This window comes from Aquila chrysaetos, chromosome 4, assembly GCF_900496995.4.
Source record: "Aquila chrysaetos chrysaetos chromosome 4, bAquChr1.4, whole genome shotgun sequence".
In the NCBI taxonomy this organism is placed as follows: Eukaryota; Metazoa; Chordata; class Aves; order Accipitriformes; family Accipitridae; genus Aquila; species Aquila chrysaetos.
In genome coordinates, this window is record NC_044007.1 from 56,550,773 (window position 1) to 56,573,271 (window position 22,499).

Here is a 22,499-nt window from a genome sequence, read left to right on the forward strand (position 1 = left end):
CCGGGGCTGGGGGCAGCGGGGAGCCATGGGGTTAGCGGCGCCGGTGGGCTGAGCGGGGGCTTGCAAGCGGAGGCGAAGGCAGCCGGGAAACACGCCTTTGCCTCAGATTGAGGGGAAAAGGAGGGGGTTTTGGGGCTGCATCGCAACTTGAGCTGCATCAAGCTGAGCCAGGCAGAGAGGGGAGCGGGAGGGGAAGGAGAGGGAGGAGGAGACGGCTGCCACCGAGGGATTTGGGCTCGTTTTACTGAAACACATCAGTGATCGGGAGAGAGCGGCGAGGAGGAGGAGAAGGAGGAGGAGGTGGGGGTGAGGGGCAGGAAGAGGGGGGTCGAGAAAGAAAAGTGTGAGGGCTGTGGCTGGGAGAAGCAGAAGTGATGAGAGAGCGAGCGGGGAGGCTGGAGGAGGCTGCCCGTCCTGCTGCTGCGCCCCGCGGGGACCGCCGCTCCTGCCGCCGCCGGGCGCCCCCGCGGCCGCCGCTGCCGCCCCGCCGCCCCCGGCCCGCGCCATGGAGGCGCTGAACGGCCCCGGCCCCGGCCCCGGCCCGGGGCCAGGCGACGCGCTGCGGCCGCCGCCTTCGCCCGGCCACCACCACCCGCTCGCCGAGAAGAAGAGGCTGCACCGCGCCCCGTCGCCCGCCAGACCCTTCCTCAAGGACCTCCACGCCCGCGCCGCCGCCACCAAGCCGCCGCCCGCCCCCCCCAAGTCCCCCGGCCTCTCCGGCCGGGCGCCCCCGTCGCCGCACCCGGGCGCCCACCCGCCGGCCGCGGGGCTCCTGGCGGCGCCGGGCCGCCTCTCTCGCCGCCCCGCCGCCCCGGGGGGCAAGGCCGCCGCCACCGCCGCCGCCGCCGGCAGGGCGGGCGCCAAGGCCGCCCCCTGCGCCAAGCGGGCGGCCCGCGGTCCGGAGCCGGGCCCCGGCGGCCGGGGAGGGGGGCGGCAGCCCGGCGGCGAGGCGGCCCCGCCGCCTGGCAAGGGCAGGAAGGGGAAGCGGGGCGCCGCGGCAGGCAGCGGCCATGCGGCGGCGGCGGCCGCGCTGGCCCGCGTCGGCCACACGGACAGCAGCTCCGACCTCTCCGACTGCCCCTCCGAGCCGCTCTCCGACGAGCAGCGCCTGGCCCCGGCCGCCAGCAGCGACGCCGAGTCCGGCACCGGCTCCAGCGACCGCGAGCGGGACCCGCCCGCCGCCCAGCCCGCCGCCGAGCCGACCCGAACCGGCACCGGGCCCGGTCGCGGAGCCCCGCCGCCACCGGGCCCCCGCGGGGATCCACTGCCCGCGCCCCCGGGCGCTGGGCGAGCCCCGAGCCGCGGGGAGCCGCCGGCGGCGGCGGCTCCGGAGGAGCTGCAGCGGGAGGTGGAGGAGCTGCGCTCGGAGAACGAGTACCTCAAGGTGAGCATCGGCCGCGGAGCCCGGCCTTAGCGGGTCCCCGCCCGGGGAAGGGAAGGGAAGGGAAGGGAAGGGAAGGAAGGGGGAGGCACTGGTAGCGGCGCGGCCCCTCCTGCCCGGGACTGCGGGGTCCGCGCTGGGGGTGGCGAGTGGATTCGCTCAGTCTGAAGTCACCTCCCGTGGGACCCCCCGCCCCCGCCGGACCAAATGCCCAATTTCACCCGCGGGAGAGAAACAGGGGCAGGGAGGGCCAGCCGGGCGCCTCGGCACTCCCCCGCAAAGCGGGGCCGTGGCACGGTTTAAGGGCAGATAAGGGACTTAAGCGTGTGATCACGGCTCCCTGGAAAAGCCCGAGTCGTGGAGGCTGGATGAAAGCAAGTCCGGTGCAACATGTACTGTGGCAATGTTAACGTCTGGTTGGCGTGGTGGTGGCTCAGCAAACCCCAACTCTTTCTAAAGCGCTGCAAACACTCTACCGGTTGGCAAGACCTTGCTTTCCAGGAACTGTTTTCCTCAGTATCACCCTTTAAAAAAGCCAAAGAAACCGGTTCCTTCATTTGATGTGGAAGGGATGACAGCATTATACTGTCTGTTTATTGTGTTACTTTATCACTGGAAAGTGGAGCCACTCGTTGTGAAGTACTAATAGAATAACAAGAACAGCAGTAAAAAGTGTCATTGCATCCTTGTACAGGTAGAAAAATACACCTATGTGCATTCATCCTCAGAGAAATGGAAGAGCTAAATTCAGGCATGCTCTGAGCTGGGTTGACCTGGGGGAACCTTTAGTTGGACTTGCACTTACAATCTGATCTTTTGGCACAGCAAAGAGGCTACATCCATAAAGATCTATAAATAAGATAAACTGAGATAATCATGTAACCGCAGCTACTGTACCATTTGACTCTGCTGCTGGTGAGAACCATCTTTGTTCCCTGATTTTGGCAACACCGTGTTGTCAAGCAAAATGACCATGGAAATCCATGGGAGTTTTGCTAGGAGAAAGACTGGAGTTGGGTATAACCTTGGGAGAGAAGGGTGGTAAAGATACAGATGGGGCTTGTTAAGGGGTTTTGGCTGAGGGACAAGAAGCAATATTCAGCATAGCAAAAGGTTAACAGCAGGGGTGCTGCAAGGTTCTTTGCTGGGTCTGGTGCTGCTTAATGAACTGGAAAAAGGAACGAGCAATGATACAGCAAAATTTTCAGATGACATTAAGGTTTTTTTATCTTAAGTGGAGCCCAGCAAAGACTAGACAGAACTTAATCGTAGACTTAACCCCCAAGGAATGAGTGAAAAATGAAGGCAGAGGATGGGAAATAAATCTCAGTGTTGAAAATTTGAAGCACTCAGAGAGCAGAAGGACTGAGTATGCACTTTTCTGGATTTTAAATGCATTGTGTTAACTCAGGAGCATCATGAGAGAAGGGGCAATGAAAATCTCTGCTCAATGTGAAACTGCAGGCAAAAATTATGTTAGATTTCAGGGGGAACTGAACAGAGAATAACAAAGAAAATATTATAATGTTTTATAGATCCGTAGCTGTTACACAGATCAGTGGGTGTACCTGAAAATACTGTGGGCACTGCTGGCCATCTAGAAATTGATAATACAGAACTAGACCAATAAAAATTATTGGCGCATAGCAAAGCTTTTATAGCACTCATTGGATGGAAAACTCCAGAGTGCGTTAGGGAAATGTAATAGTCTATAAAATGATGAGCAGCATAGAGAACCTTTATCAGAAGCTTCCGTTCTACTTGACAGCCCAGAAACGAGGAGATGTAATGAAATCAGACTTCGTAATGGGAATTGCTTTAGGAGCAGGTAAACTGGCATTGCCATCAGAAGTCATGGAGGCCAAAAGCCTGGGAGCATCTCTTTGTATTACAAGATTTGCACAGTTATAGTACTTAAACTTTAACCCATTATGAAGAATGTGTTAAGCCTCATGTTTCATATTGAAAGTAATTTTTAACTATGGGAAACTGAAAAAGAGTTTGTCTGAATTGTCTAGGACTGACCACTGTTAGGGTGTCCCACTTTCTGGACTTTCTGATCACGGGACCGGATTGACATTGGCAAGTCCTAGGTAAAGAACTTTATTCTGCATCATTTCAAACTTCTCACCCTGTGCAACAGTGTCTTCAGGTCTTTCACCTTGATGTCTTCATCATCTACAGCAATTGTGTCCCAACCCTTCTTTGATTTGGACTATGACTTTTTCAGGCTACAAGTATTTCTGAGACTAGTACGATAATACAGACTGGTTTCTTGGGGCTCTGTGTCTCGGCTGACTTCCAGTGGGCATGTCATTGTGCCTGGAAAGCCATGAGCTCACTCTGTCACCTCTCCTGAGGGGACTGAGTACATGGTTTGTCTGCTCTCCTTGGCCACCTGGGTGCATGAAGTCTTAGCAGTTCTGCTCCTCTCTCAAAATGGTTGGAAACAGCCCAGTAGTGCGAAAGTTACCAGGAGAATTCCCAAACTTCATTTTCCTTTCCTAGGGAAACCTATAAAAACCTTCTGCAAATTAAAACCACAGCATTGCCTGAGTTGTTTACTTGTGGGTTTGCTCCTCGCGTTTTTTACAATGCAGTTCTCTTGGTAGGTGTTGGAGTGAGATGTGTTTCTCCTTTAACTGGAGGGGACTAAGGGATAACGGGGAAGCTGTCAGCTGTAAATAGACAAGTGATTAGATAAATCCCAGAAGAAACTGTTAATTTCCTGAGCTTGGCCATATGCCGAATTTTGTAGTTTTCACTCCTCCTTATCCTTCCCTGCAGCTGGAGTGCAACAGTAAGTGCGCATAATTTTAAAGCCTGTTTCAGGGAAATTTATCTTTCACACAGGAAGGTCTTTCACATATCTTTCATGTGTCTGGAACATAGATTATAGAACACAGTGTATATATATGCACACATATACATAGACTTAGTGCTAAAGATTACTGGATATTAAAGGGCTACCAGAAAAAACAAAACAAACACAATTGTTTGTTTTTATTTCTACTCAAGAAGTGCTAGAAAGTCTCCCAGAATGCTCCATGGAAGTCTTTGCAGGGCAAACTGTTGGTGCTGCAGACATCTCAGACTTCATACACTGTGAGCCAGATCTCAACCTGATATCAAGTTGCCACCTTATATATTTCCAGGGACTGTGATTTTACCCTAGATGAGACTTTGGCTCCAGCAGTGGCCAACTACCTGTAAAGTTAAGCCTGTAGGTGAAGTAGTTGAGGAGAAGTGTTTACATTGGGCAGTCTCTTTTCTACTACCTCAGTGAAATTTTGTCATCATTGATTTCAGTTTCATATAGTTCTTGCATAACCTTATTTCAGCTACCTGTGGGGGAAGACCGTAATATTACAGCAGCATTTAAAAGGTATCACTTATTTGTTGATGTGTTAAGAGTGAAATTATGTCGTGGTGCCTGACTCTGCGGAGCCAGGAGGTCACAGGTAAGTACTAGTGGAAGGTAAGGTTTTAGTCATTGCTCGCCAGTCCTGTTAGTAATAGCAAAATACTGCCCACACAAGTGGTTGTTCTTCAGGATTACTTTAAAGTGTCCAGCACGTGGAGAAGTGTCATGTGCTATGCAAGTCCTTGGGAAACTTTGAAAGAAGCTCCTTGTGGTGTAGAGCCCTTGAAAGGATGAGGGATCCTGAGGAAGAAGGCCTAAATTTTAGCAATTAAAAATGTTCTTGCTTTATCTTGTCCAAAGTTTAGTTCAGACCGTTTTAATTAAATAAACGTGCTAGCAGAAACAGCAGTGGTATTTTAGTCATGACACATGCCCCCTTTCTCTTTACATCCTTCATGGCCACAGTGTGAAAGCAGCCTCCTACTTGAGGCATAACATGTCGTACAGCCCTTAAAATTAAACTGGTGCTTGCTCTGCTTTGCTTTACTGGGCCTCCTCTTTGTGCATGGGTTGGTACAAGTTCAACACAGCAGAAATGCTGCTACAGTGCAGGCTAGCACAAAAATATATTCTAAACTATGTTGGATTTATTAGATAATCATCTAGTTTATCTTGTTTTGTCTTTTTCTTTCTATATTCCTTTTTATCTGTGACATATGCTGGATACAAATCAAATAAGGGGCCACTGCAGGCTCCTTATTCCACTCTGATACATCTATAGAACGTTCATTTTTGTTTAAAATCACAATGTGTGTCATATGAGGTTACATTGTATTTCTTGGCTCCCTTGAAACTGTAGATCTTTGAGTCCATAGGCTTGAGATGAACTCACGAGGAGTAATATCACTGTTTGCTCTGTTAACCTGATGGGAGTTGTGTATGTCAAAGGGTTTTGCAGAGCAAAAATGATGTGAAGTGATGGGACCAATTTTTCTTCCATTTAGTGAGGGTTACCGGGGTTAGCAAAACAAAGTTCGTCCCCCATCTCTGCTTGACATGCTGCTTTGCCCACCTGGTGACTGGCAGTCCTGAAGAGAATGGAGGCGATAACCCTGCCTGGGGCACAAAACCTGTGTGGCCAGGCTTGGCTGGAGGGGCAGTCAGCTGTCGGAGGGAGATGTCACTCTGGGGAAGAATAGCGAGGCCATGTGCCTTGTTAACTCCAGCTGTGTCCCTGTCAACCCCTGCACTGCCTGGAGGGGATTAGCGGCGTGATGCACCAGGCAATAGTTCCACTTTGTGGCCCTCAATAGATGATATCAATGTTGCCCCAGCCAGATGACTGCTCGAACGGCTTCAGCTGCTCCAATCAAGGAAGCGTGTTGAAACAATACTTGGGCTAATGCTTGAATATAGCAGAAAAGCTGCCAGATGCTGCTCTTGGATCCTGCAAACTTAAACCAGCCCTGAAGTCAACAGGTGCTCAGGGTCCTACGATTTTTCAGCTCTCATCTTGTTTTGTGCACAAGCTTCAAACAACGCTGGATTGGTACACGACTTGTAGTTTGGTTTGAGAGGTAAACAATAATAGTAGGGGCCCAGGAACTTTAGGTTCATTAACATATTTTGCAAGAGGCAAAAATAATGGTTGTTGCTTTCTTCCCAACCAAAGCCTTTTAGAGCATATTTATGCCTACTGCAGTTCTGCTGTAAAGTGATATGGGGGATGTGTTTATTCCTTAGCAGCAGCAGCATCTCCTACATACAGACAGTTTGAGATATTTAAAATACAAAAACAGAGATTACATAAAATCACAGTTCATGAATCTTGGATTTATCAAGGACTTTCTAGAAGTTCTGGATTCGCCAGCGCAATAGCAGCTACCCACTGTAATTTCCGCCCCTGCTCCCTTCCTCAGTCTCCCCTCTTTTGATTTAATGTATATTAAATAACCTTCTATTTAGAAGATAGTACTGGCATAATCTATAAATATGACTTTTGGCTAAATTAATAAATACTTAGATTTTTTACATAGACAATTGAATTTCATCCTTCATTTGCATTTTTTTTAAATACTGGACAGTTTATTGGTTTTGTACGTTTTTGGCTTCCTAGTTTGCAGATGTTTCCAAGTTAGTGTATAATTTCTGGACACTGATGTGTTCTAATGCACTGGAGCCTAAAGACTTCCAGTTTGCTAATACACGTAACTGTAAATGCATAGTAATGAATTCAGTATCCATACATCTTTTATGCTATTTTCTGCATGTAATTTCTCCCTAACAGTAATTTCCAAAATTCCTTTTTTTTTTTTTTTTTTTTTTTTTGACTCGTTGGGTTCCAGTTTTGGTCTCTATTCACACTCTGAGTTAAGAGCTTTTTCTATATTAGCCAGTAATTCAGCTCAGTGAGGGCAGATCAGCAGGCTGCCTCTGTCTTTATATGCAGTTTAGGGGTCTTACTCTGGACTGTATTTAGTCTGGCCCCTCGAACAAAACATCTCCATCATGCATGTGTGTTACAGTTGTCCAGAGGACTCAAGAGTAATGGAGCACATTTGGTGCACCCTTGGAGTGTAGGTCTCTGCTTATTTTATTTCAGAAAGAATCCGTTTCTTGCCTGCTCTGTGGGCTGAATGAGTGCACAGTTGTGGGGATGATTGGAAAATTTACTTTCAAACCTCATTATGGATCTCAACCAGACTGGCCGGGTAGACACAGCCCATCAGTTGTAAAAGTATTCCTGGTCACTTCAGTGGGAATGACTCATATGAGTATGGGTTACTTAGTGTAATAGCTGCATGGTCTGACTCTTCTTCTCTCTCTTTTTTTTTTCCAAAGAATCCTAAACAAGGCATATTCCTATAATTTACCCTTAATTATACTTCATTATAAATTAAATCAGTTATAAACAAGCATGACATCAGTGGAGGTATTAATAAGATAATGGCTTCTCTTCTGACAGGCAAGTCTTCTATTTGCACAGTATAGATGTGAAATGACACCATCAGTACGTATTTGGGCTACGCGGTGATGTAAACTGCACACAGGCTTTCCCCTTTCAGCCAATTCACCTTGGCTTGGGAGACCAACAGGGAAACAGTGAATCCTAATTCTGTTGCTTTTGCACTGAAGTCTAGGGGAACCCTGCAAATAGAGCAGCTATTTAAGCGTGGCCCTGTGTTCATACAGCCACCCTGTGAATCCCAGATGACTGATCCTTATTAGACACCAAATAGCTGGCCTTTAGGAAGTCATTTGGGCCAAGTATCTGAAACCAGAAGCGGTTAGACTCAGGAGCAGGAGCAATTTGGATTTCCACTGCAAATTTGGAAAGAGCTGCCAGTTAGAAAGTTATTTTCTTTCCCATACTTCCATTTGTTCTTTCTGATGACCAGGGTGGAAAAGAAAATCATCTGGAAAGAAAAGCAGTTTAGCTTTTTCCTAAACAATATTCTTTCTTTCAGGACTCTCTGCCTGGTGCTGTTCTAACTGAAAGTAGTAATATAATTACTATTAAATTAAAAGGGATCAAGAGGAGGCTCTCATCCTGTACAGGAACATACAGCAAAGTGAAGCTTCTTATGCTGGCACTTAATTTACCAATTTCAGTTCCCACTTTGAGATGCTGGAGCAGGTCCTCCCTGTTTAAGGAAGGGAGTAGGCTCTCAATTTTTTAAATGCAGAAAGACGGATGGCCATTTTCTTACTTGATTGTTTTAATTACTTTTAAGTGCCTATTCTGATCTCTTTCTTCAGTTTTACAATATTAAAGTCCACGGGATGAAGCTCAATACCTCCTGAGAGAAAGAGCTTTAATTCTTACTCACAATAATAATAGTAATAAGAACAATACATTTTAGTGAAGTTAGGAATTAGTTTTATCTAGTATTTTCAACTGCGTCGCAGCCAAAGCATCTTTTTTTGTGAAGTACTGAGTTTGGGATTTTTAAGGTTCTGGCTTTGGTGCATTTACCTTTGGTTTCACTAATGATTGAAATGTTTTCCTTCAAAGTGGTAGGTTTGCCGGTTTAGTAAGTAGGACCATCATCATTTCAGTTGTAATTTCCACTTCCCTGGGTCTTTAACTTAGCTTCCTCTGTTTTGTGTGCACACATCACTTTAGAAGAGGAGTTTAAACTGCCCTGGTTTTGTAGGTGTAGTCATAACAGCTCCGACTTAGGAGATGCTAACACAAGGTTTCAGCATCTACAGCAGAATCACAACTACCTACCAAGGAGAACAAGCTCTTATGAACTGGAAGCATCTACACCCTTGCCAAGTATTGAGATTATGTCTTTACTGTAACTAGTAAAAGATTATCCCAGCATCCATAATTGTGTGCTGTCATATAAAATCTGAGCCACATATCGTTTTCCTATATTTTGACTTTTCAGAGGTGACATGCTGCTATATATATTTTTTTTAATACATAAAAATAGGACTTCATCTTGCTACTCAAAAAGATTTAATCTGTCCCATTTGGGTTTTTCCTCCCTGGGCTGGACAGACTATGTAGGTCCAAGCCCCAGGCACTGCAGTAATACAGCAGAAAGCGGGCTGGTGCTGCATGCAGCCCGTACAGCAAGGTTTCTGCTCCTTATATGGTCAAAATTGTTTGTGCCCTCATTGTGTTTGCATGTATGTTGCTGTGTTTTAAAGCTCGTCCAAACGATGCTGTGTTCCTAAATACAAGAGGTTGGGACACAGTCTGATTTCTCTATGATGGTTTTGGGAGTAGAAAAAAAAATTGTGTGGAAAGGAAGCTCAATTCAGTCAAAAAAAATCTGAGAGGAGAACTGTGTGAGGTTTTAAAGTACAGCTTTCTTGATTGTATCCTAAATTTTAGTTTATCTGCAAAATTACACTTGAGAAAAGCAAACTGTGTATTTATAACCAAAACCAGAGGTAAGCATAGCAAAACAAATCACAGACTTGCAAAGTCAGAGTTGTGCTGTTAAGGGAGATTGAGAAAACTTCAGTTTTCCTGGAGGTAAAAGGCAGGCCTATCTCCTGAAATACAGCTCATGCCAACGCTTGCAGCTCTTTGGGGAACTTCTTTGGTGGGAGGAAAGATATTGGATTCAAGTCTCCAATGGAGACTGAGTGACTCTTAAGGCTGGGAGAGCTCCCATGCCTACCGAGAGGATTTGGGAATATTAATTTTCAATGGGATGACTGTTTCAGGGATGTTGTTTAAAATTATGTGAGTTTCACTTTCCAAATTTGGTTGTAATAAATGCTTTAAAGTCAAATATTGTGGATTATTTGTCTTTAGAAACTAACCAGATTTACTAATTCCAAAACCTGTTACAGATAACAAGGAAGTTTAAGAGATGAGCAATAACATTACAATTGTTCTTTGCAGGCCACTTTATACATGAAAGCCATTGCTTAGTTCTTAAATACAAACATCAGGTTATAAACCAGATCCCATTAATTTGGTGATGACATGTTTTCCTTTATTGTGGATTTGTGTTTCAAAATTCTCAATTTACAACCAAGTTATTAATCTAACATTAGCATTCTGAAGATGATATTAAAAAGTTAGTTGAACTTGAATCTAGTTGAGGTAGATTCAACTCCTGAGTCTGCAGACAGCCCTAAGCAATAACTCTGGTCCTGTTCATCCCAGAGGGCTATATTAACTCTGACAAGTAAAGACTGTGGTTTTGGTATGAGTACCTTAGCCAGAATACATAGTTAATAAACTGGCAGCACAAAAGTGTACTCCTTTTCTTAGGTTAAAAAGCCACTGCTACTCTCTAACCAGTTTCTAAAACCTTGACATTTTTCTTTTGCATCTTCATCTTTACTGGGTAAACTTTTACTTTACCACTTGAAAGTGTCTATAAATGTGAAGCATAGTGAAAAAGTGTGCACATTAAAAAGAAAAAACAGGTGTCCTCGCCAGTTCACTCAAGCATACATTGCTATGTTTTTCTTTTTAAAAATATCAATCATTTATCAAAACTTCACCAGTGTGTTGTCTGTAAACTGGCCAGAGTATTTGGCTATACCCTGAGGAGGAGTAGATAGGGCCAGGGCCTATCATCGTTTTGAAAGAGTCCTGCTGGGTTTGGTCTGCAGAGCTTGTTTCTTTCCTTGCAGTCTGCTGTTTGTGGTTAATTAATGTATTTGCAACTTCTGAGGATGTCATTGCTGCAAGGGTAACTTCTGTTACTGTGCTTATACTATTCCTTTTCTGACAGCGTATGGTGCAAGCATGATCCAGCTCACTGGGGAGTAACCCTTGAGCTTTTCCATCCACACAAATATCTCACTCCTGCAGCTGTCCCAGGGAGACTGTGGGACAGGATGACCCTACAGCAGAAATCTGAATATATTGAAAATGTATAGCAATATAGTGGGCTTGTGAGAAAACCTGTCTGTCCTTTCTGAGCATCTAGGGAGAACTGTGTAGAGCCCTTGGAGGGCTGTACTGGTGGAGCAAAGCCTCACTGCTGAGCCCAGAGTGGTCATTTTGGAAATAACAAGCCTTGTGCTTGGCCAAAATTTGACTTATGCTGGGTGAACTAACTGAAGATAAAACATAGCTGTGTAAATACAGCTGTATAGATTTTGGTAGGAGTAACACTATAATTCTAACATAACTATGCTAAGGAGGCTAAAGAAGTTCAGCACGTCTTCCTTTGGTCAGGACTGTGCTCAGAGACAAGATGTGTCCCTCATTTGTTACTAAAGCTCCAGTGGAGCAAGGTGAATACAGGGAAAAACACAACCATCCATCCAGTTAGGCCATGGGAAGGGGGAATGGTTGAGAGGACTACCAGGGGATGTAGGCAGACATGTTCATGGAGGGACTGGACAGGGATGGTCCAGGCTGGAGGGGTGCTTTGTCAAGGGAGCTAACGCCGTAGCAGTGTCTTCTCCAATCAATACAAATGTGAAATATTCTCCAGCCATCCTTGGTATTTCAAGTGTCATTTAGAGATCTGAAGTGAGGTGATGGTGCAGCAAGCCCCAGTGCAAGTTCTCCTTGAATCTTATTTAAGCTATGTTTTCCACAGAAAATTTGGTCTTCATAATATCAAATGCAATTTTAAAGAAAATTATTTAAAAATTAATAGTTCATTTCAAATATTCTCCTCCTGGCTGTTTTTTATGATTTTTTCCCCAACGTTGTTCAAAGTTAGTAGAATCATAGTTTTTCTCTCACACAGTAGTTTAATGGCTTGCACCCCTGTGCTTGGAAGACCTTTATCGTAGAATCATAGAATGGTTTGGGTTGGAAGGATCTTAAAGACCACCTAGTTCCAACCCCCCTGCCATGGGCAGGGACACCTTCCACTAGACCAGGTTGCTCAAAGCCCCATCCAACCTGGCCTTGAACACTTCCAGGGAGGGGGCATCCACAGCCTCTCTGGGCAACCTGTTCAAGTGCCTCACCACCCTCACAGTACAGAACTTCTTCCTTACACCTAATCTAAATCTACCATCTTTCAGTTTAAAGTCATTGCGCCTTGTCCTGTCACTACCTGCCCTTGTAAAAAGTCCCTCCCCATGTTTCCTGTAGGCCCCCTTTAGGTACTGGAAGGCTGCTATAATGTCTGCCTGGGGCCTTCTCTTCTCCAGGCTGAACAACCCCAACTCTCTCAGCCTGTCATCATAGGAGAGGTTCTCCAGCCCTCTGATCATCTTTGTGACCCTCCTCTGGACTCACTCCAACAGGTCCATGCCCTTCGTATGTTGGGGTACCCAGAGCTGAACGCAGTACTCCAGGTGGGGCCTTACGAGAGTAGAGTAGAGGGGGAGAATCACTTCCCTTGACCTGCTGGCCACACTTCTTTTAATGCAGCCCAGGATGCGGTTAGCTTTCCAGGCTGCAAATGCACATTGCTGGCTCATGTTGAGCTTCTCGTCAACCAACACCCCCAAGTCCTTCTCTGCAGGGCTGCTCTCAATTCACTCATCGCCCAGCCTGTATTTGTGCTTGGGATTGCCCCGACCCATGTGCAGGACCTTGCACTTGGCCTTGTTGAACTTCATGAAGTTTGCACGGGCCTACTTCTCAAGCCTGTCAAGGTCCCTCTGGATGGCATTCCTTTCCTCCAGCACGTCGACCACACCACACAACTTGGTGTCGTTGGCAAACTTGCTGAGGGTGCACTCGATCCCACTGTCCATGTCGCTACAAAGATGTTAAACAGCACCGGTCCCCATACCGACCAACCGACCAACCCCTGAGGAACGCCACTTGTCACTGCTCTGCCCTTGCCATTGAGCCATTGACTGCAACTCTTTGAGTGTGACCATCCAGCCAATTCCTTATCGACTGAGTGGTCCATCCGTCAAATCCGTGTATCTCCAATTTAGAGACAAGGATGTCGTGCAGGACAGTGTCAAATACTTTGCACAAGTCCAGGTAGATGATGTTGGTTGCTCTTCCCTTATTCATCAACGCTGTAACCCCGTCGTTAAAGGCCACCAAATTTGTCAGGCACGATTTGCCCTTAGTGAACATGAAGCCATGTTTATAAGAGTTTTAGCTCTGGAGCTTCAGTCATGCACAGATTAAACAAATGGGAATGATAGAGCTTATCCTGTTCAGCTGTAAATCTTTAAATCTGACTTTAGAGAGCATGTGCCACTCATGGTATAATGTGGAATTGGGACAGTTCATGATACCTAGAAAAGAATGACCAGGTTATTCCCACGCGCACAGGTTTTATTTCGTCCTTGTGGTTCTGTCACTGAAATGTGTGTACACCCAACAGAAGCCTACTTTCTCCCACACCCAACCCATCTGTCACTAAGCATGTGCATGGTGCTAGGCTCAAATGAGACAGCATTTTCATATGGAGCAGTTCGGTATTTGGTGTAAAGATTCATTAAAGTTTTCAAGGGAAAATTTCATTTTTAGGCAGTGCTGTTGTTAAAAGGCACATCACACAGAGGTGCTGAGTTACTTGGTTAATTAGGTTTACTGTTGTCTAAATAAAGCAAGGAATCAGTTCAGATGGTGGCAAAGTATTATGCACTTTTTATTTTAATTAGAGGTGCCAAAATGAAGGTGTTACACGAGTTTCAGGAGACAGATAAGCATCTGGTCTGTTTTTAATTATTGAAGCAATCGTAAGAAATATAACAAGTATTCATTAATTTAGTTCAGCATAATTAGTCAATGTTGGGATAAAACTTCTGTTCCTATGACTTCTGGAGCTGCATGTTGCAATCTGTATCACTTCATTAATATGGTATCCTAGTGAGCATGTTTCCTATTTTGCTCCCACGGGTGAGATTTAGAGGTATGATGGAGCACTGTTTTGACTTCTCACAGGATGAGCTGGACGAACTTCGGGCTGAAATGGAAGAAATGCGTGACAGCTATTTAGAGGAAGACGTTTACCAGCTGCAGGAGCTCCGGCGAGAGCTGGACCGGGCAAACAAGAATTGCCGCATTCTGCAATATCGTCTCAGGAAAGCGGAACAGAAAAGCTTGAAAGTTGCACAAACAGGCCATGTGGATGGAGAGCTCATTAGGAGCCTGGAACAAGATTTAAAGGTGGGTGAGAGATTCATATTTACAGCAAAAGAGAGTCTAGAACAAGATTTAAAGGTGGGTGAGAAATTCATATTTGCAGCGAAAGAGAGCAGACCAGGATTTGGCTCCCTGCAATGGAAGGGAGGGTGACACATGAAACAGGAAGTAGTTCTCCAAATGTCAGGACCAATTTCCTTCTGTGATGGAGAACAAATATGTGGCTTATCATCATAAAAAGATGTGTTAGTGAGTAAAAAAACATGTGCTTAGATTAAAAATGAAAGAAATGCAGTCAAGTTACATTTGTGCATTTGAAAGATTTAAACAGTTTTGTTTTACTGAAAACCTTAGCTTTGCAAAACTGTGTAAACAAAACCTGATATGTTTTTCCCAATTCATGCCGTTTCCTTCCTTTTCTCTTCTTGCTTATGCCAAATAACTGAAAAAAAACCTAGTCAAAGTTGCATTTCTTAGTGCCTAATGAGTTACTCATAACAGGAACAGACTGTTATAGTTTTTAGCAAGGTGGATAGAGAATCAAAATGCTATTCCCATAAACCAAAAATTCCTGTAAAAATTATGTTCATACTGAAACAGTTTTTATATTTTTCAGAAATGTTTCCATCAAGGCTAAGCTTTGTATAGGCACAATGCTTATCTAGCTTTACTTGTCTTTCTTAATACTGCTATCTTGTAGCTGTTTTGAAAATGTCTTCTGTAGAGGGGGACTGCTTGCCACTAGAATTATTAAGCATTTTGTAATTAAAAATGCAAAACTTAGAACCTTCTGAAACTGGAATGATTGGTTCCCAGCAGTGAAAATGAGAGTGACATATCAAGTCATCAAACTTTTCAAAATGTCAGACCTAATTTTCTCTTTTATGATAGCCTTATCATAATAGAAATGATACATTACTCAGTAAAAATCTTGTACACAGATTCGAGTGAAAGAGATATTGAGGTTTTTTACTTTGTTTGCTTTGGTTTTGCTGACTTATAATTCACTAATTCATCATTTTGCTTGATGAATCACCTTTCCAAATGTTTTTGGAGGAAGTATTTATTCTTGTTAGGCTGGACTCAGAAAACCTAAGCTAGCATATATTTCTGTGCTTTCATATCACTCTTGCCTAGTTGTGATTGCTGCCAGAGTAGCAAATTTGGGTGGATGAGACTGCTTCATGGATGCGGCTTTGATCGATGACCTGTCAACTTTACAGTACAATTCCTCATCTTTTGTTTTATTGATGTGATATCCTGGGACTTTGATGTGTGGGTTTGTTATCTGCTTGTTTCCTCCTGCTGTTCATGACATTGCCTTAGCATAATGTGGAGAGGGAGCTGGAGACGGGTAATCAAATATATGTTCATCTTGGATTTCTTATTAGAAATGAATATTCATTTTGATACTCAGAAGGCTTGGAGTCTTTCATCAACAGTCTCATAATTGAATTAAAAATCTCTCAGCTGTCTAGGGTTGTATTATGCTTTCTACTGTAGGAGACATACTGTAGCTGTTGCTCCTCATAGATCCTCTTCATGCATTTGTGCTCTTCTGACCAGGTAGCCAAAGATGTTTCTGTCAGACTGCACCATGAGCTGGAGAGTGTGGAGGAGAAACGTGTTAAAGCAGAAGATGAAAATGAAATCCTTCGGCAGCAAATTATTGAGGTGGAAGTATCCAAGCAGACACTGCAAAATGAGCTGGACAAGTTAAAAGAGGTAAGCAATAGTCAGGAAAGCCATGAAGAGCAATGTTGCTGGGTTAGATGGGAAATTTGACATGCAAGTGTCTTAGACATCTTTATTACATGAAGTGCCTACTGATATTGCTTGTACAATTGCCCAAAAGGTATCCTTGCCTTTTTTGTATGTCCCAAATGTGTTGGTAATTTAGAAACAATAGAGAGATAGAGGAGTGATGCTCGGGCTTTCGTCTGGGGCTTCTCACAGGGCTTCTGTCCCATTTTAAACTGGCTCCTCAAAGCCTCTCTTCCTACTGGAGCAAAACTATCTTTGATTTGACTCCAGCTAGCTCTGACTCTCCTTTATGCAGACTGGGACTTCCACCTATTTAAGAGTCAAATGAGGTGTGCCTGACTCATCTCTGAGAGTATACTTCAAGTAGGCAAGCCGCTGCTTTGGCTGGTGCTCTTCAGTGGTGACAGTGGAAGCCACCAGCATGAGCTAGGCAGCAGGAATGTGGTCTGTAATGTATAAATAACATTGCACTTCAGGCACAGAAACACTGTCTGTTAAGAAAAGGGATCATTTCAATTGGAGCTGACACATAGTCATACTGGGTGAAGTGATGATCCTTGGAAGCAAATGAGCTGAGGAGCAGGGGACAGTAAAGGAAAGCCAAATACTAAGCGTGGCTCCTTGCTGGAGCCCACATCCTGATCTGTAGCAGTATTTCGGTTTTCTTAGCAGTACAGCAGATTGGCAGCTCACAGCCTCTGCTCTGTTTTAAACCAGATTGAGGTAGAGCATTTAAACATAATGAGGCAAGGCATTTATCCTCTGAGCCCTGGTCAGATTTAGAAAGCTGGTGCAATTATGTTTTATTTTAATCTTTCAAACAATGCTTGAGAGTCAACTGGCACAAAGCCTGACTCAGTTTTATAAGGACAACCCGTATTTAGTTTCTCTGTGCATTTGGGTTATAAGGAGTCCAGCGCTAGAATTTTGGAGCATTGTGTACCTAACAGGACAGATCATCAGCTGGTGTAAATATCAGTGTTGCTCAGATTGCTTAGGAGCGTGACACAAAAGATAAATTCTGCATGATGTTTTAGCTGTTCTTCTCTCTCAGTGTTATTTCTGAATGCTGTACTTAATGGACATGATACCATGTTACAGGGTCTGCAGTCTATATTCTGTACAAAAATACTGTGTCATCCACAGTACCGAGTGTATAGCTTGTTGGTCATTAATGCACAGGTCCACTAGATACTGCTTGATGGTCTTTGGGATTAAGCAGTTTGAGAAACTAAACTGTGGGTGAGCAATGGGAAAGAAACTTGTCCAGCAGTGCTGGAGTCTCAGGCCAGCTCTAATCAGGCTGAATTTTCCCTGCTTCTTGGATTGCTGCAGCCTAGCAGGGCAGGGAAGCCCAACTAACTCAACTGTCTCTCTGCTGCATTGCAAGTTGAAGTGAATGTACCCTTACTCTGGAAGCAGACTTTGTCCCATATGAGTCAAAGGCTGGAGGGGAGCTAGGGAAAGGGAGAGATGGCAGGTAGAATGATGGGATGCGTTCATGCTGGAGGCACAGCAGGGCATAAGATGTAGCAGTAGTAGTAGAGATAGTCTGTTTTTTCATACCATAAGTGGTGGTTTCTCTGGGAGTCAGAATTTCACAAGGTCACAGTAGGTGAGAAGACAGAGGTTTTGGTCCTCAGCAGGTCTCACAAGGACAGATGAGCCAAAAGCTGGAGAAACAGAGTGATATGTGCGCCAGATAAGTATGCGTTTGCAACGTTGTTGACGTTGCTGAAAAATAAAAAAAAAAAAAGAAAATTTTTGCCTCAAGATGTGTTCAAATAACTACCAAAAGCAATACCTCTTTAGGAACATTTAATGCATACAAAGCTCTAAAGGAATGTATTATAGACATGCCAGTGGGAAAACTAGTGCTTTATATATCGGGAGAAAAGCGACCCAAAGGCCATGTAGTTTCTTCCCAATCCACCCTGACTATGCGTCTTGTCTATCTAAAGGCTGACACTTAGAAGGAGCATTTTTCCTATCCAGTCCTGGAGCATTGCCTGAGACCCAGTTAGACAGTATTTGCTCTCTGATGTAGCTCACTGTCACCATATGCTAATTTTCTGTAGTATCCTTGACTATTCTCAGCACTTTTCCTCTATCATCCTCTGATCAACAAAAAGGTTTTCTCACATCCGCGTTCATGTTTATTGCTTAGTTCAGTGCTAACTTATGCTTTGTCCTGCTGTACAATTCCCTTGGGTCCAGTTTCTCGCTGCAGTGGATGGCATATATGTTGATTACCTTTAATGTATTTTGCATGCTGAAATATCTTTAGGAATTGTACACATCTCAAAGCACTCTTTCTTCATTTTTTATCATAATCTTTTGACAAATTCCTAACATTTATGATGTTTAGTGCTGTAGTGCTGTTATGTATTCTTTCACCCCAGTACCTGTTTCAGTCTTCTGTGATACTTTCAACAGGACTTTTTTGGTGTGAAATATATACAGGCTTGCTCTGCCTAAATACAATTCTTACTTCCTTCAAAAAAGCCTTGCAGTTTTAACTGGGAAATTAATTTTTGCCTCCTGCTGGCCACATAATTTCAAGTTGTTGTATTAAGTAGTGTCATGGTTTCAGCCCAGCCAGTAACAAAGCACCACGCAGCCGCTCGCTCGCTCGCTCACCCCCCCCGCCCCGCTCCCTGCCACAGTGGGATGAGGAGAAAATATAAAGGCAGGCTCCTGGGTCAAGATAAGGGCTGGGAGGGATCACTCACCACTGATGGTCACGGGCAAAAGACGGGCTCAACTTGGGGAAGAAACAAAATCAATTTCATTGACTACCAATCAAAACAAAACAAGGACACTGAGAAGTAAAACCCAACCTTAGAACACCTTCCCCCCAGCCCTCCCTCCTTCCCGCCTCAACCCCACTCCCGGTTCTCTCCACCTCCTCCCCCCGGCGGCGCAGGGGAACAGGGGATGGGGGTTGGGGTCAGCTCGCCACACCTGGTCTCTGCCGCTCCTTCCTCCTCAGGGGGAGGAGGACTCCGCACTCGGCCCCTGCTCCACCGGGGGGTCCCTCCCATGGGAGACAGTCCTCCATGAACTTCTCCAGAGTGAGTCCTTTCCGCGGGCTGCAGCTCCTCACAAACTTCCCTGGCGTGGGTCCCTTCTGTGGGCTGCAGCCCTTCAGTCACAGACTGCTCCAGCGCGGGCTTTCCCGTGGAGTCACGGCCATCTTGGGGGGCCTCCGCTCCCCCGCTCTCCTCCATGGGCTGGGGGGGACAGCCTGCCGTCTTGTCTCACCGCGGGCTGCAGGGGCATCCACCGCCTCAGGCGCCCCTCCTCCCCTCCTTCCTCCTCACTGACCTCGGTGTCTGCAGAGGGGTTCCTCTCACATCCCACTCCCCCCACTCGCTGCAGGTTCCCCTTCCTAAATCTGTTCTCCCAGAGGCGCTACCACTGCCACTGACGGGCTCAGCCTGGGCCAGTCGGTCCGACTTGGAGCTGGAGAAGCTTCAAGCAGCTTCTCACAGGAGCCACCCCTGCGGCCCCCTCCCCTGCTACTGAAAAAAAAACCCGCGCCACAGGAACCCATAACAAGTAGATATGAGATAGGCTTTCCTCTTTCGTCACTAAATAACATTTCTCAGTGTGTCTCAGCTTTGCAAATAATAGAAGCAAAGTTACAACAAAGAGGAAGGGTGACAAGAAGTCACCTGCCATGTCCTTCACAGTGCTCTTATCTCCTCTTCTACGCATGCGTTGTAGGTAATGCACTTCCCTCCCAAGTCCCAGATGCTTCTGGATTCCCATTTCATGACATGCTTTCAGAAGCTTTTGCATAATCTTATCAAAACCACATCTAGACTCTTGTTTTGTTCTTATATCTGCTAGGTACTCCCTATCATCAAAATACTCTGATTTTCACTGATTGTTTCAATAAGAAGCTCTTAGATCAACAGTGAGTCACTTAACAGGTTTTTAGGATAATGCCACCTCTTTCCCTTTTCTTTTCTTTTTCCATGAGCATGCTCAACCCCTCCAGCCTTTTGCAGCATTTCCTATAGATGTGTTTTGAGCTAAGATATGGGTTGGTAAGGATTTTTAACCAATACTTGTGGATTTTATTGACTTCTCATGTCTTCCAGTTAGACACCATTCTTCTGTGAATGTCTTAATCAGCATGCTGGCATTCACTTTGCTTAATCATGCCACTCTACTTCCTTTTTTCAGTTCTCTTAGCCAAAAGAAAATATGGAGCTTTCTTTTCCCATAATGCTTCCTAATTTTTTTTCAGATTTTGTTTGTTTATTGCTGTATAGGTTCATCACTCTGCTACTCTTGACTGAAATAATTCCACTGATTCTTTTGAAGCTACTTCTTTCACCAGGTAATAATGTTTTCTCTATGAATATTTTTTAACTTTACTGGCTGTACCAAGTTTTTCTGCTTCAGTCTTTTCTACCTGCTGCAGCACTGTGGTTCATTGAATTTTTTTCCATGATTATATTCACCTACTTTTTCTGTTTCCCTTTTTCAACTCTTCCTTTTGTGTTTTTTTTTTTTTTTTACTGTGAACTTTTCAACTGGTTTTGGGCCTCCCTCTGATGCCTTTTTCGTGGCATTCTCCATCAGAGCTTCAGATTTTTCCTACTGCTGTGAACAATTTTTTGTAGCATCCTTGCAAAACTGGGACGTCTCTAAGAACTGTCCCTTCTAGGAATTTACTAGGATTTTCTGTGATTTACCAAAGTTGCGTCTTCCTTATAACTCTAGAAGCAAAAGGAGCGTACCCTCACAGAGTCAATAAGTATACATATCACTGCCAAGGCTTGCTTGCTTTTCTCTCTTGCTGTCTAGGTTATTAACATCACCATTCAAGTCAATAGGCTGCCAGGAGAGAAATAAATTACTCCATCACTAACAGACTACCTCAGCAGCATCCCTGAAACTATCATTTTCCCCTTCCTAATATCCTAATTCAGCTCATGAGAAATCCTGATGTATATTAAGAATCTAACTTGGTCAACCAGCAAGCATTTAGAAAACTCTTTCCAAAGCCTCCTTTCTTTGCACCAATGCAAAACCATTACCAATTCTCTCCTGAGCATCTACAAACTAGATCTTTTCCCAAAGGCTTGACAACAGCGAGTGGATTTTCTTTGAGAGCTGAACATGCTCCACTCAACATCTAGCCCATCCCAAACATCATTTCCTTGGAGCCACTGAGGCATCTTTAGGGAATGTCTTCCTTATATTTTCTCATCAAAGATATGTCACAACTAGATCATCTATCTTTAGTGTAAGTTTAAACAATTATGAAATCATGCTTGGCAAGTGTCAGGTGCCTTTATGTACAGTGATCATTAATTCCCCTGCAAGTAATACCTCTCAGAGTAATCCTCTTTTCTCTAAAAACTCTGTACCTGGGGAATAATAAAACACCTCTGCTACGTAGTGTAGAAATGTGCTGAGATGGTACAGGACCCACTTCTGTTCACCGTGGGGAGAATGAGTCGGTCACTTATTCGCAGCTGCTAAATGTGTATTTTCTTGCATTCTTTGTCTTGGTTTGGTATCGTGAGCCTGCAAAGAGAAAGAGGCATGGCTGTGGCAGCACTGGCACTGCTGGGGAAGGGTAGCCCTGTTGGACCGGACAAAGAGAGGGGAGGATTAGGGACGAGGGTAGCAGCTGCCAAAAAATTTGACATGAGTGCTATGAAACGGTTTGGCAAGAAATGAATGAGAATTGTGTAACTGGGAAGAAAAGGGCATTTATTGCTTGTGGGATGGCCATACCGAGCAGGTGACAGTCTCCCTTGATTGCTGCTGAAAGCAGAAGGACTGGAGAGGAAGCAACTGGAGGTGTTGCTTTCTCTCTTGCAGGGACCTCTGGCGTAGCAGCAACCTCCCCTGTGACACAGAGGTTTTCTTGGCCAGCTCCTAACTTCTGTTGAAATCATTTGTGCTTCAAGCCCTCCAGGTTGTTGGGACTCTTAGAGGCATGAGTGCCATTCTCTGGGCATGTTCACTTGGGAAATCACTTCAGTTGTTGGAAAGCCATGGCTGCAGCTCATGTTTGCTGGTGTTTTTATGAAGAAAGGCAGAGGCAAAATTGGAAGGCAAGAAATACAGTTTCCATTCCTTTCCACATGAGAGGAGAGAAGTGCAAGCCCACTGGCCGTTAGTAATGTCTCCAACACATCTCTCTAGGACACAGACTGAGATGAAAACCAGTACGTACTGTAAATGGGATTTCCCAGGTTACCTGTGGGCTTTTTAGGGAACTGGCTTCTCTCAAGGCTCTTTCATCCAAGGCTTGCTTGCTAATGGGGATGCTGTCATGCCTGATTTTTGAGGCACAGTTCAAGAACTGCTGCTTTTAATAGTCAAAGTAGTTTTTCTGTTAAAATATCTGTTCCTTTTAACAGAGTGAAAAGCTGCATTCAAGTGCTTATAAAAATGATAGAAATATACAAGATGAGATTAAATATCTTTCAGGCATATTATTTAGAGACAAGGTTTGC

The 22,499-nt window shown here is 44.8% G+C and overlaps 1 protein-coding gene across 11 annotated transcripts in view; it reads left to right on the top strand.

Annotated features, from left to right (window-relative positions):
- Positions 1-882: 882 nt before the first annotated feature.
- MTCL1 (microtubule crosslinking factor 1) overlaps positions 883-22,499 on the top strand; it is a 115,108-nt gene continuing 93,491 nt past the window's right edge. For 4 of the 11 annotated variants that reach the window (XM_030011097.2, XM_030011098.2, XM_030011102.2 and 1 more), the window contains exons 1-3: positions 903-1,384; positions 14,047-14,271; positions 15,814-15,972. In XM_030011097.2, the coding sequence (XP_029866957.1) occupies positions 14,074-14,271; positions 15,814-15,972 (357 nt within the window). In that variant the 5' untranslated portion in view covers positions 903-1,384; positions 14,047-14,073. Of the gene's footprint in view, positions 1,385-14,046; positions 14,272-15,813; positions 15,973-22,499 lie in introns of all 11 variants that reach the window. The other 7 variants (XM_030011094.2, XM_030011095.2, XM_030011101.2 and 4 more) reach the window with 5 other exon arrangements.